The sequence below is a fragment of the Eubalaena glacialis genome, chromosome 3 (genome assembly GCF_028564815.1).
Source record: "Eubalaena glacialis isolate mEubGla1 chromosome 3, mEubGla1.1.hap2.+ XY, whole genome shotgun sequence".
Lineage (NCBI taxonomy): Eukaryota > Metazoa > Chordata > Mammalia > Artiodactyla > Balaenidae > Eubalaena > Eubalaena glacialis.
The window spans coordinates 121,449,994-121,469,513 of record NC_083718.1 but is presented as its reverse complement, the minus strand read 5'-3'; the positions used below and the strand labels follow the sequence as shown (position 1 = coordinate 121,469,513).

The 19,520-nt window shown below is 36.3% G+C and overlaps 1 protein-coding gene across 1 annotated transcript in view; it reads right to left on the bottom strand.

Annotated features, from left to right (window-relative positions):
- TTLL7 (tubulin tyrosine ligase like 7) overlaps window positions 1-19,520 on the bottom strand; it is a 153,326-nt gene that overhangs the window by 60,932 nt on the left and 72,874 nt on the right. Inside the window, exons 8-10 of the mRNA XM_061186413.1 lie at window positions 17,643-17,807; window positions 12,642-12,800; window positions 1,839-1,933 (exon numbers count right to left, since the gene is read on the bottom strand). Coding sequence (XP_061042396.1) covers window positions 1,839-1,933; window positions 12,642-12,800; window positions 17,643-17,807 — 419 coding nt within the window. The remainder of the gene's footprint in view (window positions 1-1,838; window positions 1,934-12,641; window positions 12,801-17,642; window positions 17,808-19,520) is intronic.

Sequence of the window (19,520 nt, the reverse complement as noted above, 5' to 3'; positions counted from 1 at the left end):
GATGGTGGCCTCATAGAATGAGCCTGGGAGCATTCCTTCCTCTGCAATTTTTTGGAAGAGTTTGAGAAGGATGGGTGTTAGCTCTTCTCTAAATGTTTGATAGAATTCACCTGTGAAGCCATCTGGTCCTGGACTTTTGTTTGTTGGAAGATTTTTAATCACAGTTTCAATTTCATTACTTGTGATTGGTCTGTTCATATTTTCTGCTTCTTCCTGGTTCAGTCTTGGAAGGTTATACCTTTCTAAGAATTTGTCCATTTTTTCCAGGTTGTCCATTTTATTGGCATAGAGTTGCTTGTAGTAGTCTCTTAGGATGCTTTGTATTTCTGCAGTGTCTGTTGTAACTTCCCCTTTTTCATTTCTAATTTTATTGATTTGAGTCCTCTCCCTCTTTTTCTTGATGAGTCTGGCTAATGGTTTATCAGTTTTGTTTATCTTCTCAAAGAACCAGCTTTTAGTTTTATTGATCTTTGCTATTGTTTTCTTTGTTTCTATTTCATTTATTTTCTGCTCTGGTCTTTATGATTTCTTTCCTTCTGCTAACTTTGGGTTTTGTTTGTTCTTCTTTCTCTAATTCCTTTAGGTGTAAGGTTGGATTGTTTATTTGAGATTTTTCTTGTTTCTTGAGGTTGGCTTGTATAGCTATAAATTTCCCTCTTAGAACTGCTTTTGCTGCATCCCATAGGTTTTGGATCCTCGTGTTTTCATTGTCATTTGTCTCTAGGTATTTTTTGATTTCCTCTTTGATTTCTTCAGTGATCTCTTGGTTATTTAGTAACATATTGTTTAGCCTCCATGTGTTTGTGTTTTTAACTTTTTTTTCCCTGTAATTCATTTCTAATATCATAGCATTGTCAGAAAAGATGTTTGATATGATTTCAATGTTCTTAAATTTGCTGAGGCTTGATTTGTGACCCAAGATGTGATCCTAAATGCTATTTGAACACTTATAATAGCAGACAACTCACTACCTCATTAAGCAGTTCAGTTAAACTTCTAACAAATTTCTTTCACAATGAGCCAAAGCTTCCCACATAATAGCATTTCAAATATTTGACATCCATGATTATGTACACTGCAACCAAACTAATAATATTTTATTGATCCAGCAATCCTAGTTTTCGGTATATATCCAAAGAAGTTGAAATCAGGATTCGACTGATCCTGTTGAACCAGGATTCAACTGATACCCTGTGGGTATCTGATCTAAAGATACCCACATTCCCATGTTCACTGCAGCATTATGCACAACAGCCAAGACATGGAAACAACCTAAATGTTCTGCAATGGATGAATGGATAAAAAATGTGGTATATATACGATGGAATATTATTCAGCCTTGAAAAAGAAGGAAATCCTGTTTATGCTGTTCAATGGGAAGGTTAACTCTCACTTAACTGCTTCTCTTTTCTTCTCTGTTTACCCAGGCAGCATGATACAGTGGAAAGACCTTTGGACAGAAAGATTGGAAATGTATTTTTGAGGTTTTTTAACTCCCTGAGTGAACTTTGTGCTTTAGTTTCTTCTTGTGAGGTGAGGAAAACAGTCTAGAATGTTTCCTAAGGTATTCTCCAATTCCACCCCATAGTCTGTATTATACCAACAATGCAATTTAAGCATATTTACTGTAGGTTCAAATCATGTGGGGAGAAGGAGAAGCAGAGTTCAGGAGAAGACGAAAAGATATTTAAAAAGAAGAAAACTAAATGGGTTTGAAGAATGGAATCAAGAAATTCACAATACAAAATACTAAAATTACAAGACAATTCCACTTACAAATGATTGTTCTATGCCAAATATGGTGAAAAAAATTCCAGAAGATGGAGGAAACACTTTACCTGATATTTAGTAGCTTCAGTGCATTTAGCAGCACTCCCCTTTTTACATCATAGTCTATTTTCTGATCAGTTCCAAAGCTTGGAGCTCGATTGATCTGAAATTTACAAAGAAAACAATGAGTAAACAGATGTTGGTAGGTCAATAAATATGCAGTACAAATTTGTTAATTTAATGTGGGATCCCCAACCAGTAGAAGGACTCTACAATAAATATCAAAGCACTATACGGTAGATGGCCCAGTCACCATTGCCACACCTCCCTTCCCCAACACCTTAAGTCAAGGAGTTGCAAGGAATTGACTGTCATCACTGCCCCTTCCCCCTGCTGCCTTAGCTCCAGATTTTCAGTCAGCATATCGGCCCTCTCCCTCCTCTCCACTCTCTCCAATCTATTACCCCATGAACTCTAGGTCTTAACTTTAGGAAGTTAAAGTGACTCATCCAGACAAAAAGGTTGGAGGACCAGTAATAACAATAACAATAATAAAAATGGAACAAAAAATAATAGGGATATTACCACTATAGTAATAATTATATTCATGTATGTATTTCCCATATTGAAATTATCAGTGTCCTCTTTTCACTGCTTTCAGACCTTCTGGATGAATATGTTTATTGTTGCCTGAAAAATAAATTTTACTTCTTTCTACCTGGGTCAGACAATAATTCATCAATTTTCATTTCATTTCATTGAAATTACTCAGAGGATACCATTAAAGGTAGCTGCAAACTAACCTCTATGAGCTTTTCTAACTGTTTAAGGACTCATGGGAATAACTGAGCCATTTGTGGTTGTTCTTCTTTCCCACATCATTTCTAGGATTTCACTAAGAAGAAAAATAAGAAGTAACTACATATACCCTGAAATCTAGTGTACAATATATTACCACTTCAAGAGCTGGAGTGTTTGTTTTTGTCTTTGTTGTTGTTGGGTTTTATTGTTGTTGTTGTTGTTATGAAAATGTAACTGCGATAGCAGATGTTTAAGAAAATTATTTACTCAAATAACTCAACTGGTGAGAACACTGCTGAGTTCAAAACTACAGCTTAGCTTCATGACCACCAACTAACTCCACAGGCTATCTCAAAAACATGCATGCTAATCCTCATAGAGGAGGGTCATCTTATTCAAAACCATCACCACAAAAGACAAGATAACGGACAGCATGCATTTTGCAACTGGCAGCTGAAGGAAATGCCACATTACACTTAAGAAATCATCCAGGAATACAAATACCTCTAATTATAAATGTGGCACAAGATCACTGCAGAAAAATTAGAAACAGAAGCCAAACAAACAACAGAAAGATCACCTGCAATTCCACTACCTTGTGTCTTGTTAATCATTTGATAAATGGTGTTCCAGATATTTGCTATGTATACATTTTATAATATTCATTTTGCCTTCCAAATATATCTCTATACTAAATATACTATTTTATAATCCAAGGTTTTCTCTTAACAATGTATCGTGAAAATCTTTCATGTCATCATTTTGATGGTTACCTGGTATTCCTTGTATAGAATTATGGCAAACTGTATTTTTTTCAATAGAGAAATGCCTTACTATATTATGCCTTTGCTGATTTCTGATTTAGAAGGTGATGAACATATTCTTGTCTGTGTGATGTGGTCTCAAGGGGAAGAGAACAGCTTGGTAATTGCAAGAACATCCATTTATTCCAGGTAAATTTGAAAAAGGAAGTTTATTAATCTACTATTTCAAAGCTCCAAGTATTTCCTCTTACAAGTGCAGAGAAAGGGTAAAGTAATATTTTTATATGAAAAAAGTTTCAACCATTCAATACCGATTCAAATCTCTGGAATTTGCAAAACAAAGACAGTTCTGCTACTACATGTAATGGGATTATTTTAAAAAAAAATTTTTTTTGAACTGATGATTAAGTGGTTTACTGAAATGTTATCTATCTTTATAGAATTCCTTAGTGCTTCACTCTAAAACTGCAGTCTGGAATTCTGCCAAGCATATCCCTCCTCCAGGATGGTAGGCAGTCTTGGTACAACATAATCTCAGACCCTCCCTCTTTTCTATTTCAGATTCTAACTCTACTCTCATGTAAGAGAAATTGGTCTATCAAGAAATGTACCTACACATCAAATAAACTAATACATGGAAAGGCAGAAAAACTTAATTCAATTAACATTTTGGATTTTTTTTTAAGTTTTATGAGAAAGGTAAAGAAAAAAATAAAAGAAAAACCACAAATGGCTGACAGAAGAAACGCTGAAAATTAGGGTTCCATCCAGACCAAGTTCTACTCTGTAACGTGGATGGCTTCTTTGGTTCTCATTTCCTAACCCAATTGTAAAACAAACAAAACCCACAAGTGTTAGAATCTTAAAGCTCAGCAGCTTGTAAATGCGTGCAAAAAGGAAAATTATTAGAAAGCAAATTAAATTAATAAATACTATTTATTAACCATCCAAATCACAGTTTTATTATCAATATAAGCACAATCATTTCATGCATACATAAAAGTTTCCATAATAGATTCTGTGCTCCTAAATTAGTGCTGTTTCCTCTGGCCAGTAACTTCTCCCAGCCCCAACCCTTACCCCACTTTCTACCGCATTAAATACTCTGCTCAGGTGTTACCTCTTCTGCAAAGACTTTTTTTTTAAACTCTCAAATATACACATGTACACAGAGAGATTAATCACTCTGTTTCTGCTGGCTCCTTATTCCCTACTTATACTTGTAAATACTACCATAAACACATATCTGAGTCCCCACTAGACCAGGACAACCTTATTTTTCTTCTATCTCCACCATCTGGCCCAATGATTTGTTGAAATTAATTCAAGGATACTTAAAATATTAGCATTATATTTATACTCCACTCAATTTCCATGTTTTTCCCTAAAAATGTTTTCTATGATTGAAAATTTCTGCAATTTTCCACTAAGAATCATTGCCTGCAATTATTCCAGTTAACTAAAAGTTAACATGCTCAGAGGCACTCTCTACCTAATTCCACTTGATGGCGCCAAAAGGTTTTTAACCAATGTATATTAGAAGTACTATGATTGCAGCTGGGAGAAAATACAAAGGAAGATCTAAGTAAGATTCTATTAACTGTTTTGATATAATAAATGTTCATTACCCACAGCTGTTGGTTATTGCGGAGTTTTTAAATGGTTATGATTGATCTGAAAATGATGAAAGAATGAATAGAAAATGAAAAGAAGTTATTGTGGAGTTTTTTAGTGGTTCTTATTGATCTGGAAATGATGGAGAAAATAAAGTATAAAGAAACATGAATGTAAACAATGGTATTTTTGAGCCTTTAAAAAATACAGAACCATTTAGTCAATTCTGATCTACCAAGCTAATGGTAAGCTCCAGTTAAGCAAGTGCTTTTAAAAACAGGTAAATAAAATATCTATAAAATCATTATTCCTTGCTATCCTTTCAGTTCTACTTCATGCATGCTGCCTTCACTTCTTTCCCACCCCATCAAGGCTAAAAGACAAGCAGCAGGGGCAGAAAAAAAATACAGGTAAAAACAGGAAAGGAAAGTAAGAACAGGAAAACAGCAAAAATAAAGGAAGAAAATGTTGGGCCTTAGGTGAAGGGCCATAGTCCAGAGTCAAGTGCTTTCATATCCAAGGAATGGAGGAAGCAAAATGATAAGCAAAATTCTTCACATTTATCATATGTCTAGGACACAGGCAGAAGCAAAATTTGAATACCTGACAGAACTGTATTTGATTGGAAATATAATACACATTATTTGCTCATAGTAGATTCAACACACACACAAATGAAACCAGTAGCCCTCAAGCTGGAAAAGTGTTCTTTCCTAAATATATATTTTGAATGTCTTGATCTCACCTATCACTCATTCAATTTGCTTTTGCAAACCTTGATATTACAGATGTAACTTCTAACTTCTAAATCATTAACAATAAAAGAGATAACCAACTTAAAAGGACAGGTAGTTGTTGATGATATCTTCTATAGTAATATTTTCCTTAAAATGTAACTAATCTAGTAAACACTGTTTAGGTAGGTGTTATTTTCTTGACAAAGTTTCCTAAACACAGTATTCTGTGGCCATGTGACCTATGACCATGGAGCTCGATGATCAGAGCCACATGCTCTATGATCAGGGAACTTAGGGGAATTGCTGGATGTGGTACTGTGTGACTTCTAAGGTTTCTTCTGTATACAATATAAATACAAACATGACTGAAAAGGTACAAAAATCTTAGACGTCATTTTTATTTTTCCTTTATATTATTCTATATTTTCCAAATGATCTTTTATAATGGAAGAAAAATAATGACGACTCTGACCAAACCAGGGTCTGGCAGCAAACCCAAAGGCACAGTTGACAAGCTAGACATGAGGAGAGCCCCAGGCACATAATACGGCCTTAAAGGAGAATTCATGTCACCTGGGGTATTAAGTATTAACTACTGATTAATGAACTAATTGGAGCCTCTCTCCTCTTGGACAGTTTGAAGGGGAGACACACTGAACCCAGGGAGCTACAGTCCTGCAGCCTAGGCACCCACAGAGAGGAAAGACAACAACCAGAAGTCACGAAGTGGTAGAGCTGTGAGGCTGAGAAAATAGTGGAGAGAGTAAACAAAAAATCAGTAAAAGCAGATCCATGCGTATATGCAAAATGCCTAACCTAGAAATTCACCCAGTGCTAATTTGGGAAAAGTTAAGATCAAATACACTGACCCACTCTCGGAACTGTTCTATTCCCCGAATGCTCATTCTCTTCCTCCCACATACTCTATTCAGGCTTCTTTCTGCTCAGTTAATGAAACAACTGTGCCAAGTACACATGTAAAAAACATTTGTTTTAGTACACAAGAACACGGATCACAGGGGCCCTGAACCAAGACGGCAGAGTAGAAGGATGTGCTCTCACTCCCTCTTGTGAGAACGCAAGAATCACAACTAGCTGCTGGGCACTCATCAACAGGAAGACACTGGAACTCACCAAAAAAGATACCCCACATCCAAAGACAAAGGAGAAGCCACAATGAGATGGTAGGAGGGGCACAATCACAGTAAAATCAAATCCCATAACAGCTGGTGGGTGACTCACAGACTGGAGAACAATTATACCACAGAAGTCCACCCACTGGAGTGAAGGTTCTGAGCCCCACGTCAGGCTGCCCAACCTGGGGGTCGGGCAATGGGAGGAGAAATTCCTAGAGAATCAGACTTTGAAGGCTAGTGGGATTTGATTGCAGGACTTAAACAGGACTGGGGGAAACAGAGACTCCACTCTTGGAGGGCACACACAAAGTAGTGTGTGCATCGGGACCCAGGGGAAGGAGCAGGGACCCCATAGGAGACTGAACCAGACCTACCTGCCAGTGTTGGAGGGTCTCCTGCAGAGGCAGAGGGTGGCTGTGGCTCACTGTGGGGACAAGGACACTGGCAGCAGAAGTTCCGGGAAGGACTGCTTGGCGTGAGCCCTCCCAGAGTCTGCCATTAGCCCCACCAAAGAGCCCAGGTAGTCTCCAGTGTTGGGTTGCCTCAGGCCAAACAACCAACAGGTAGGGAACCCAGCCCCACGCATCAGCAGTCAGGCAAATTAAAGTTTTACTGAGCTCTGCACACCAGAGCAAGAGTCAGCTCTACCCACCACCAGTCCCTCCCATCAGGAAAATTGCACAAGCCTCTTAGATAGCCTCATCCACCAGAGGGCAGACAGCAGAAGCAAGAACGACAATCCTGCAGCCTGCAGAACAAAAACCACAATCACAGAAAGACAGACAAGATGAAAAGGCATAGGGCTATGTCCCAGATGAAGGAACAAGATAAAACCCCAGAAAAACAACTAAATTAAGTGCAGATAGGCAACCTTCCAGAAGAAGAATTCAGAATAATGATAGTGAAGATGATCCAGGACCTCAGAAAAAGAATGGAGGCAAAGATCGAGAAGATGCAAGAAATGTTTCACAAACACCTAGAAGAATTAAAGAACAAACAAACAGAGATGAACAATACAATATCTGAAATGAAAAATACGCTAGAAGGAATCAATAGCAGAATGACTGAGGCAGAAGAACGGATAAGTGACCTGGAAGACAGAATGGTGGAATTCACTGTCATGGAACAGAATAAAGAAAAAAGAATGAAAAGAAATGAAGATAGCCTAAGAGACCCCTGGGACAACATTAAACGCAACAACATTCGCATTGTAGGGGTCCCAGAAGGAGAAGAGAGAGAGAAAGCACCAGAGAAAATATTTGAAGAGATTATAGTCAAAATCTTCCCTAACATGGGAAAGGAAATAGCCACCCAAGTCCAGGAAGCACAGAGAGTCCCATACAGGATAAACCCAAGGAGAAACACACCGAGACACATAGTAATCAAATTGGCCAAAATTAAAGACAAAGAAAAATTATTGAAAGCAGCAAGGGAAAAACGACAAATAACATACAACAGAACTACCATTAAGGTAAACAGCTGATTTCTCAGCACAAACTCTTCAAGCCAGAAGGGAGTGGCATGATATACTTAAAGTAATGAAAGGGAAGAACCTACAACCAAGATTACTCTACCTGGCAAGGATCTCATTCAGATTCGATGGAGAAATCAAAAGCTTTACAGACAAGCAAAAGCTAAGAGAATTCAGCACCACCAAACCAGCTCTACAACAAATGCTAAAGGAACTCCTCTAAGTGGGAAACACAAGAGAAGAAAAGGACCTACAAAAACAAACCCAAAACATTTAAGAAAATGGTCATAGAAACATACATATCGATAATTACCATAAACGTGATTGGATTAAATGCTCCAACCAAAAGACACAGGCTCACTGAATGGTTACAAAAACAAGACCCATATATATGCTGTCTACAAGAAACCCACTTCAGACCTAGGGACACATACAGACTGCAAGTGAGGGGATGGAAAAAGATATTCCATGCAAATGGAAATCAAAAGAAAGCTGGAGTAGCAATACTCATATCAGATAAAATAAACTTTAAAATAAAGAATGTTAAAAGAGACAAGGAAGGACACTATATAATGATCAGGGGATCAATCCAAGAAGATATAAGAATTATAAATATATATGCAACCAACATAGGAGCACCTCGATACATAAGGCAACTGCTAACAGCTATAAAAGAGGAAATAGACAGTAATACAATAATAGTGGGGGACTGGAACACCTCACTTACACCAATGGACAGATAATCCAAAATGGAAATAAATAAGGAAACACAAGCTTTAAATGACACAACAGACCAGATAGATTTAACTGATATTTATAGGACATTCCATCTAAAAACAGGAGATTACACTTTCTTCTCAAGTGCACACGGAACATTCTCCAGGATAGATCACGTCTTGGGTCACAAATCAAACCTCAGTAAATTTAAGAAAATTGAAATCATATCAAGCATCTTTTCTGACCACCACACTATGAGATTAGAAATGAATTACAGGGAAAAAAACGTAAAAAACACAAACACATGGACGCTAAACAATACTTTACTAAATAACCAAGAGATCATGGAAGAAAGCAAATAGGACATCAAAAAATATCTAGAGACAAATGACAATGAAAACACGATGATCCAAAACCTAGAACTGCAAAAGCAGTTCTAGAGGGAAGTTTAAAACTATACAAGCCTACCTCAAGAAACAAGAAAAAATTCAAATAAACAATCTAACCTTACACCTAAAGGAACTAGAGAAAGAAGAACAAACAAAACACAAAGTTAGCAGAAGGAAAGAAATCATAAAGATCAGAGCAGAAATAAATGAAATAGAAACAAAGAAAACAGTAGCAAAGATGAGTAAAACTAAAAGCTGGTTCTTTGAGAAGATAAACAAAATTGATAAACCATTAGCCAGACTCATCATGAAAAAGAGGGAGAGGACTCAAATCAATAAAATTAGAAATTAAAAAGGAGAAGTTACAACAGACACCACAAAAATACAAAGCATGCTAAGAGACTACTACAAGCAACTCTATGCCAATAAAATGGACAACCTGGAAGAAATGGACAAATTCTTAGAAAGGTATAACCCTCCAAGACTGAATGAAGAAGAAATAGAAAATATGAACAGACCAATCACAAGTAATGAAATTGAAACTGTGATTTAAAATCTTCCAACAAATAAAAGTCCAGGACCAGATGGCTTCACAGATGAATTCTATCAAATATTTAGAGAAGAGGTAACACCTATCCTTCTCAAATTCTTCCAAAATGTTGCAGAGGAAGGAACACTCCCAAACTCATTCTATGAGGCCACCATCACACTGATACCAAAACCACACAAAGATACTACAAAAAAAAAAAATTACAGACTAATATCACTGATGAATTTAGATGCAAAAATCCTCAACAAAATACTAGCAAACAGAATCCAACAACACATTAAAAGGATCATACACCATGATCAAGTAGGATTTATCCCAGGGATGCAAGGTTTCTTCAACATACACAAATCAATCAATGTGATACACCATATTAACAAACTGAAGAACAAAAACCATATGATCATCTCAATAGATGCAGAAAAAGCTTTCGACAAAATCAACACCCATTTATGATAAAAATTCTCCAGAAAGTGGGCATAGAGGGAACCTACCTCAACAAAATAAAGGCCATATACGACAAACCCACAGCAAACATCATTCTCAATGGTGAAAAACTGAAAGCATTTCCTCTAAGATTAGCAACAAGACAAGGATGTCCACTCTCACCACTATTATTCAACATAGTTTTTGAAGTCCTAGCTACAGCAATCAGAGAAGAAAAAGAAAGAAAAGGAATACAAATTGGAAAAGAAGAAGTAAAACTGTCACTGTTTGCAGATGACATGATAGTATACATAGAGAATCCTAAAGATGCCACCAGAAAACTACTAGAGCTAATCAATGAATTCGGTAAAGTTGCAGGATACAAAATTAATGCACAGAAATCTCTTGCATTCCTATACACTAATGGTGAAAAATCTGAAAGAGAAATTAAGGAAACACTCCCATTTACCACTGCAACAAAAAGAATAAAATACCTAGGAATAAACCTACCTAGGGAGATGAAAGACCTGTATGCAGAAAACTATAAGACACTGATGAAAGAAATTAAAGATGATACCAACAGATGGAGAGATATACCATGCTCTTGGATTGGAAGAATCAATATTGTGAAAATGACTATACTACCCAAAGCAATCTACAGATTCAATGCAATCCCTATCAAATTACCAATGGCATTTTTTATGGAACTAGAACAAAAAATCTTAATATTTGTATGGAGACACAAAAGACCCCGAATTGCCAAAGCATTCTTGAGGGAAGAAAACGGAGCTGGAGGAATCAGACTCCCTGACTTCAGACTATACTACAAAGCTATAGTAATCAAGACAGTATGGTACTGGCACAAAAACAGAAACATAGATCAATGGAAAAAGATAGAAAGCCCAGAGATAAACCCACGCACCTATGGTCAACTAATCTATGACAAAGGAGGCAAGGATATACAATGGAGAAAAGACAGTCTCTTCAATAAGTGGTGCTGGGAAAACTGGACAGCTACGTGCAAAAGAATGAAATTAGAACACTCCCTAACACCATACACAAAAATAAACTCAAAATGGATTAAAGACCTAAATGTAAGACCGGACACTATAAAACTATTAGAGGAAAACATAGGCAGAACACTCTATGACATAAATCACAGCAAGATCCTTTTTGACCCACCTCCTAAAGAAATGGAAATAAAACCAAAAATAACCAAATGGGACATGGAACTTAAAAGCTTTTGTACAGCAAAGGAAACCATAAACAAGACAAAAAGACAACCTTCAGAATGGAAGAAAATATTTGCAAACGGACAAAGGATGAATCTCCTAAATATATAAACAGCTCATGCAGCTCAATATTAAGAAAACAAACAACCCAAACAAAAAATGGGCAGAAGACCTAAACAGACATCTTTCCAAAGAACACATACAGATGGCCAAGAGCCACAAGAAAAGCTGCTCAACATCACTAATTATTAGAGAAATGTAATTGCAAAAGTACAATGAGGTATCACCTCACACCAGTTAGAATGGGCATCATCAGAAAATCTACAAACAACAAATGCTGGAGAGGATGTGGAGAAAAGGGAACCCTCTTGCACTGTTGGTGGGCATGTAAATTGATACGGCCACTATGGAGAACAGTATGGAGGTTCCTTAAAAAACTAAAAATAGAATTACCATATGATCCAGCAATCCCACTACTGGGCATATACCCAGAGAAAACCATAATTCAAAAAGACACATGCACCCCAATGTTCACTGCAGCACTATTTACAATAGCCAGGTCATGGAAGCAGTCTAAATGCCCGTCGACAGACGAATGGATAAAAAAGATGTGGTATATATATACAATGGAATATTACTCAGCCATAAAAAGGAACGAAATTGGGTCACTTGTTGAGACGTGGATGGATCTACAGACTGTCATACAGAGTGAAGTAAGTCAGAAAGAGAAAAACAAATATCGTATATTAACGCATATATGTGGAACCTAGAAAAATGGTACAGATGAACCAGTTTGCAGGGCAGAAATAGAGACACAGATGTAGAGAACAAACATATGGACACCAAGGGGGGAAAGCCGCGGTGGGGTGGGGGTGGTGGTGTGATGAATTGGGAGATTGGGATTGACATGTATACACTGATGTGTATAAAACTGATGACTAATAAGAACCTGCTGTATAAAAAAATAAAATAAAATACAAAAAAAAAAAAATAAAGTATAGGGATCACTTCTCTTTCTTCTTAAAGAAACGCCTTACCTCCAGAAGCCATGGCTTTAGTTTTCTATCCAACAAAATATCAAATCCCAGGACTTCGAAGCAGACACTTTCACTTCCTGGAGGTTGACCAGGTCTGCACATTCGATATGCATGCAGGACATGAGGTTCTGCTACAATCAGAGTCTTTACCACCAATTCCTGTAAAGATTGTGATTTTTAAAAAAAGATGAAAAGCCTTATTTCTTTGTATCTCATTTACATACATGGAAATCAGGCCTGGACTTACAAACTAGCATCCTGGCCAGGTTCACAAAGCTCTGTGGCATCTAACCCCTGCCACTGCTCTGACTTCATGTCACCCAACTCTCCCCCTGCCCACTGTGCTCCAGCCATGCTCCCCTTCTCTAGGCCTCTCACACTAGCTGATCCCTCTTCCTGGAACACACTTCCCCCAATATTCCCATGTCTGGCCCCTTGATACTCAGAGAGTCCTTCCCTGACCCCTGAAGTAGGGAAGGCACCCATACATCAAAAGTAGGCACCCATACATCATTCATTACTGTGTCACTACACAGCATAGTACCAGCTGACCTTTTTCTTTTTTTTGTTAAAACAGAGTCCTTGTCTGTATTATTTACAACCCCATTCCCAGTGCTTAACAATAGTGCCTGGCATTTAGTAAATGCTCAAGATCATCTGTGAACAAATAAAATTTTATGACTGTGGCTTGTATTTGTTAAATAAGTAAGGTAGGATCACATGCCTGCCTTCTCAGAAACCATACAGAAGGCAAGGGGATGGGAGGGAAGACAATTCCAAGGAGAGTAAACTATTTCACAAACAACATTATAGAACCTCCACTTAGACAAAGCCTGAAAGGCCAAGAGGACAGAATCTAGGAGAGTTGGGTTTCTCTGTGCAGTGATGATTCTGTTGTTCATAAGGTTTATCTGAAATCAGAGTACTGCCAATTAACAAACTAGCTGTCAACATTTTCTGTGAGAACACATAATACTACTAGGGTGAGTTACTAATGCTAATAAAAGAAAAAGTTGGCTTACCGAAGTTTGAAAACAAGCTATGGATTGTGGAAAAGCTGTCTCGCTGGTTTTTGCTTAGAATATACTGTCTTTTTAACTCCCATTCTACAGGTATAGGCAATATAGCATGGCAGTTTAGAAAATGGCTCCAAAGTATTGACTTTCTGGCTTTATCCCAGGCTTTGCTACTTGTTAGATGTGCACCCTCAGTCATGTTGCTTAAACTTTGTGAGTCTCATTTTTCTAAAATGTAAACTGGCAATAGCAAAAATACCTGCTGCAAAAGACTGATGGAAGGACAAAATGAGACTCCATGTAAAACTCTTAGCATAGCGCCTAGAACAGAGTAAACCATCAAGAGGGGTTAGCAACTTAACTACTATCGTTATATTTATTCTATTATTCTTCTGGAATTCCACCTCATATATCTGGTCAGACACAAACATTCAGCGGCCTGGTGGGAGCAGTATTTATTATATGAAAGAAAGAAATGGAAGATGACGTTAACCTCACTGTTACCAAGAATCCCAACCCAGAACGTATTTGGGGATATCAGAGATGCCACAAGAGGCTGTTCTTAGAAAATTCTATTCAAAATAACAAATGCATGGTAGCACCACAGTATATGAGGATAAAAAAAAAAAGGCCACGTTATATAAATCTTGAGATATTACTGAAATCACCTGGGTAGGAAAAAAAACTTAAAACCTTGACTAGTAAGTGTCTATGTGAAACAAGATAGGTGGGGGGATGGGGGGGCAGGGTGAGGGGGAATGAATATTTAGACTCTGGATTACAAATCTGTGTTTTTTCTACATAAAAAACAGCACACTTTTAGGAATGCAGAGGCAAGATTGCAGGTATATGTGAAATCAGGAATGATACAACGAAACACAAATTCCACTAATCAAATCAAATTCCACTAATGCTTTTGAGAATTTCCAACATTGCTTTGAAAGATGATTTTGTAGATTTGTACCTAAAGTATATAAAAAGCATTCATTAAGGATGATTTTATGAGTGATTAGAGTCATTTTTAACCCCCATGACCTGCTTTTCTATTGATTTCTTATTTATTCTTGACCAGCACAAAAGCACATATATCTGTTCTTCATAGAAGGTATTGCTGAATGTTAGTTTTCATATGCAGACAGCTACTTTTTAGAGAAATTACCATCAATAAAGTAGTCACCAAAAAAAGTTCTAAGTTAAAGTCATGAAATTTGTAAACTATTAAGATAAAAATTTATTGCACAATTGCCTTCTTCGTCTCCTCTTATTCTCTTTTTATACTATCCCATTGATTCACCTTCAACAGACATCTGTAAGTACATGCAATTCTTAACAAGGAAGGCAAATTTTTAAAGAATTACATAAGTGCAAATAGTCTGACAAGATAATTGTAAGAAGGTACTTGGAAAAGTTAATGTTATTAATTATTTATTAATTGGTTACTTATAGATTATTAATATACATTTTAACTAATGTAGGCAAGAATGATGCAAAATTTACCCATTTATAGAAAAGATCATGCAATGTATCAGAGCTTAATAGGCCCGCAATTGCTATGTTCAGGTCATATCTGAAAATTATATTTTAAGCTCTAACTGAGGAGTTAATTTCCATACTCTTATTAGTATTAGTCTTAGTTGTATACCTTGTCCTAATTCAATTATGTGGGGAAAGTACCACTTAAAACTAATGTCTGTAAAGCTAATGATATCCATTTTTCTCTCTGACTGATTCTCCCCATACATTCCTCACCAAGGCAACCCAACAGGTTCCACCTTTTCACAAAGACTTCCCTGAACAATCAAACTCATAAGAAGTGAAGAATCTGGTAAAGAAAAAGAACACCAGAGGGCATCTAAAACTTTCTTGGTCTCACTGAGCTAGTCACCAAACGACCCATTCATTAAATCATCCCCAGTAGATCTTCCATCATTGAGCTATTGTATCAAAATTGCAAATTTTACCACTTTGATGTTTCTGACCCACATGATAGTAAACTATCATTATTAGAATATTTTTTGGAATTTCCAAAAAACTGGCCTTGATAAAGTAAATAGATAAATAAATGGCATTGTTGGAATCAAATTTCTTGTTTGGATGTATCAATATTTAGTCTCTCAGGAAGATATAATAGAAAGTTAACAAGTTCGTGAGAATCTGACCAAATCCAAATGACAAACTTTAAAATTTGATGGAACCCCTAAATTTTTTAAAATTTTGAATTTGTTGCTAACATTTATAAATCAGGAGACTTAGCGCATCTATTGACAAATTAGAGAATGAGGCACACTGGGCCCAAAATACCAAATGGCATCAATAGGCTGGTGCTGAGTGGTATCTATCCCCTTTAGACCTCTTATGCTCCTCAAATTACCACCATTTTCAGCCTGCCCTATTTTCTTCTATACAGACTACTTAACTCCTTTTTACTTGTCTGATACCTAAAGTCTTCAGGTTTACATTCTGTGACACAGAAAATAAGATTTTAAAAAAGATTTAAACCAACAAAACACTAAGAAAAGGAATAAATATAATGATGCTGAGTTTTTCTCTGATTTACTCAAGAGAACCAAGTTCAACCAACAATGAACTTTCACGTCCATTTTCCATGATATTTTTGTTTAAATATATATTATTTGTCCCAGAAGTCAAACTGTATAGCCCTAATCATGTTAAGTATTTTCAACATACTCTTCTTAACTATGAATACCATTTTAATATTTCTGCTAGGATTAATAAAAGGGTCTGTTTCACCTAGGTCATCTTCTCATATGTGTTTCCTTTTCTCTCTTTACCCTTAACATTTGGAATTTCATCTACTGCCATGGCTTTAATTATCCATTACACCTCATACATACACTTTTAACTGCCTGCTCAACTTTTCTACCTGAGAGAGCATTTCAAGTTTAACATATCGAAAGTAGAATTCATCATAGCCTCATGGACTTTTAAAAAACTGAGTTCAGGTGTCAATGCCTCCAGGAAGTCCTGCTATGCCCATCCACTCAAAGCTACTATATGTGGTCTTCCTCTACAACCCCACAGAATCCAATGTATGCCTCTGTTTTTGTACTTGCTACATTGCATTTCATTAACAATTTATGTGCAAGTGTTCCCTACCAAACTCTTGAGTTTTTTGAGGCTTGGAGCTGTATCTTATAAATCCTCAAATTATCAGCCAGGGACAGGCTTATATTATGGGTTCAATAAATGTTTACTGAATAAATGAATAAATGAACTAGCAAATAAGTGAATAGAACTCTTTTCTCTCATCTGCAAAACTAAGCTCTACATCTCAAAATAAATTCCTTCCTATTCTATTTCAAATAATGCCACACCCATTCTCCTTATAATTATTCCTCAAAACTGCAGAAGAATATCTGAATACTTCTTCCCCCCTCCCCATTCTGAACACTCAGTTAATCTCAAGGTCTACTTCATTGTCACCTCTTTTATTGTGGTTCAATTCAGGCCATTCTTTTCCCTGAAACTACTCCCAAATGTCCTCCTCTACCTACTTCTGGTCTTCACTCTAACCCATCCTATACCCATTGTCAGATTTATCTTTCAAATGCATGGTCTTTGGCCTTATTACTCTCCTCCCTTAAAAACTGAATGAATCCTTACTGCCTACCAAGTGAAGCCTTGATTTTCAGACCTAAAACTTGGCTCCACATAGCTTTCCAGCCATTAAGTCCTCATGAATCTCCCACAAATACGATATGTGCCAACCTGGGCCACTTTGAACTATTTTCATACCTCCATGCCTTTACTCACGCTTTTGCCTCCGCTTAGCATTCCCTCTTTCCGAGCCTAGCAGTAAAAGTACTACTTATCTATTAAGGTCCATGACAAATTTCACTTTCTTCATAAAAGCACACTTTATCTGCCCAATCTAATGTAATCCGTTCTTTATTTAAAATGGTTGATGATCCTTTCAATTAATATGAGGAAAGACAGTTAAAATTGTAAAATGGTATAATCTTACTGAAATATCACTCCAAAACTTAGCAACATCATGTTGATTTGCTTGTAGGAATTCTGTAAACCATTTGATGGAACGTTTGCTGCCTTTGTTTTCAGTTTCATCCCTTTCAAAATGTTCATTGTGCTTGTTCACAGAGTAGTTTGTCAGATGCATGAATAACTGGGTCTGTAACAAGTCAGAACCAAAGTTGTTATCACCTATGAGACTCTAGAACCATGAAGTTTCACAGAAAAGAAAGCATCCAAAGAGGAAAGACAATCTTAAAGTTTAAAATATACATATTCATAATTTAATGATTATAAAGATAATTTTCAAAATGCAATGGCACATTTTTCTAAAAAAGGTTGTGAAAGTAGTTACCTACAAAGTTACTTTGTATATTACTGAAAATATATCTACCATAGAAAGTATGAAAATAATAAGGATATATAGAGTAATTAAATGAAAATGTGAAACTACATATTGCTAAGCAAGAAAAATGTTGAACTTTGAAGTTTGTTTTTCTTAGTTGGTTTGTTTTTAATGTTTGTCTAAAATTGTCATCCTAACTTGTTTTGGGAAAGGAATTTTCTGAGAGAGAGTATTCTATATCTTCTCAAACAAAGATTTAAAAGTGAAAGCTCAAGTAAGTAGCAGAAACCTAGAGGCAGGATGCCAACCTCAACCTCTGCCCTCCCATCCTGACTGGAAGATCACTGTGACTTGTTAACAAGACAGAGTGCACTCAGAGTCAGCAGACAGAAGCACCACAGATGCTGCACAAATGTCTAAATGATTAACAGCAAATTTACAGCGCTCCATACTGGAGTTCTTAGGTCTTAGTCTCTTTATATTCTTACGTTTGTTGACAACGTTATCCTCAACTAAACTTGAAAAAGAATACAAAATTTAAAATTTCTCATAATTGTCAATTAATATACATTAATAGCTCCTTATCAATCTATCATAAACATTCATGAGGTCTGTAAATCCCACCCTCATGATCCTACTCCCAGAAACCACTTTAGATAGCAATGTTGCATCACAATGAATACATACTTTGGGCACATCATTACTATTCTGATTTGTTAATAACCAATGATATTTATATCATACTTTATTTTCACTGCAGTGACTTAAGTCTACAGTATTGAAATCTTTGAAGCAAATATGCAGAACTGATCATATGAGCTACATGTTGTTTATTAATCCATATGCCCACCAGTAATTAAGAATTTTTTTTGTTCATTGAACAATATTTAAGGAGCACCCACCACTGGCAGGAATGTGTGCTGTGCACTGTGGACACAAAGATTAACAAGGCAGACATAGTCCCTACCTTCATGAAAATTATCACTTTAAACTAAGTGATATTTAAAAGAAAGAGCATAACCTCATACTTGTCTAATTTTACGTGCTTGATTTAAAGAAAAAAGGAAATTAATCAAACTATAACATTTCTTAGTTTCCAAAATAGAAATTATTTTTGTTTGGAAAATAATTTTTTGAGGCGCTCTCCATTTGGCAGGAATTTCTTAAAATAAATACTAACAGCAGTAATAAAAACTCTAGATATCCTAGTGGAAAAGTGAATAAGAAATGGAACTTTGCATTTTTCTTAAAACATTATCTTTATATATAGCATTGGAAATTCCACAATTTCACATCTACCTTGACAAAAATCCCCTTCTAAACAGTTCATTGTCAGTTGGACATTTGCCATAAGGAGAAGTGATGGCAGCTCTGAATCAAATGCAACCTGCAACGCATGAAAAGTATATAACTATTCTCCACCCTATTTTATAGTGTATAGGCTCAAAATAATGAATTGGAATATACAGAACCTTCCAAGGATTGACTGACTGCTACACGGCGTGGCAAAAAAATTTATGTTTATTA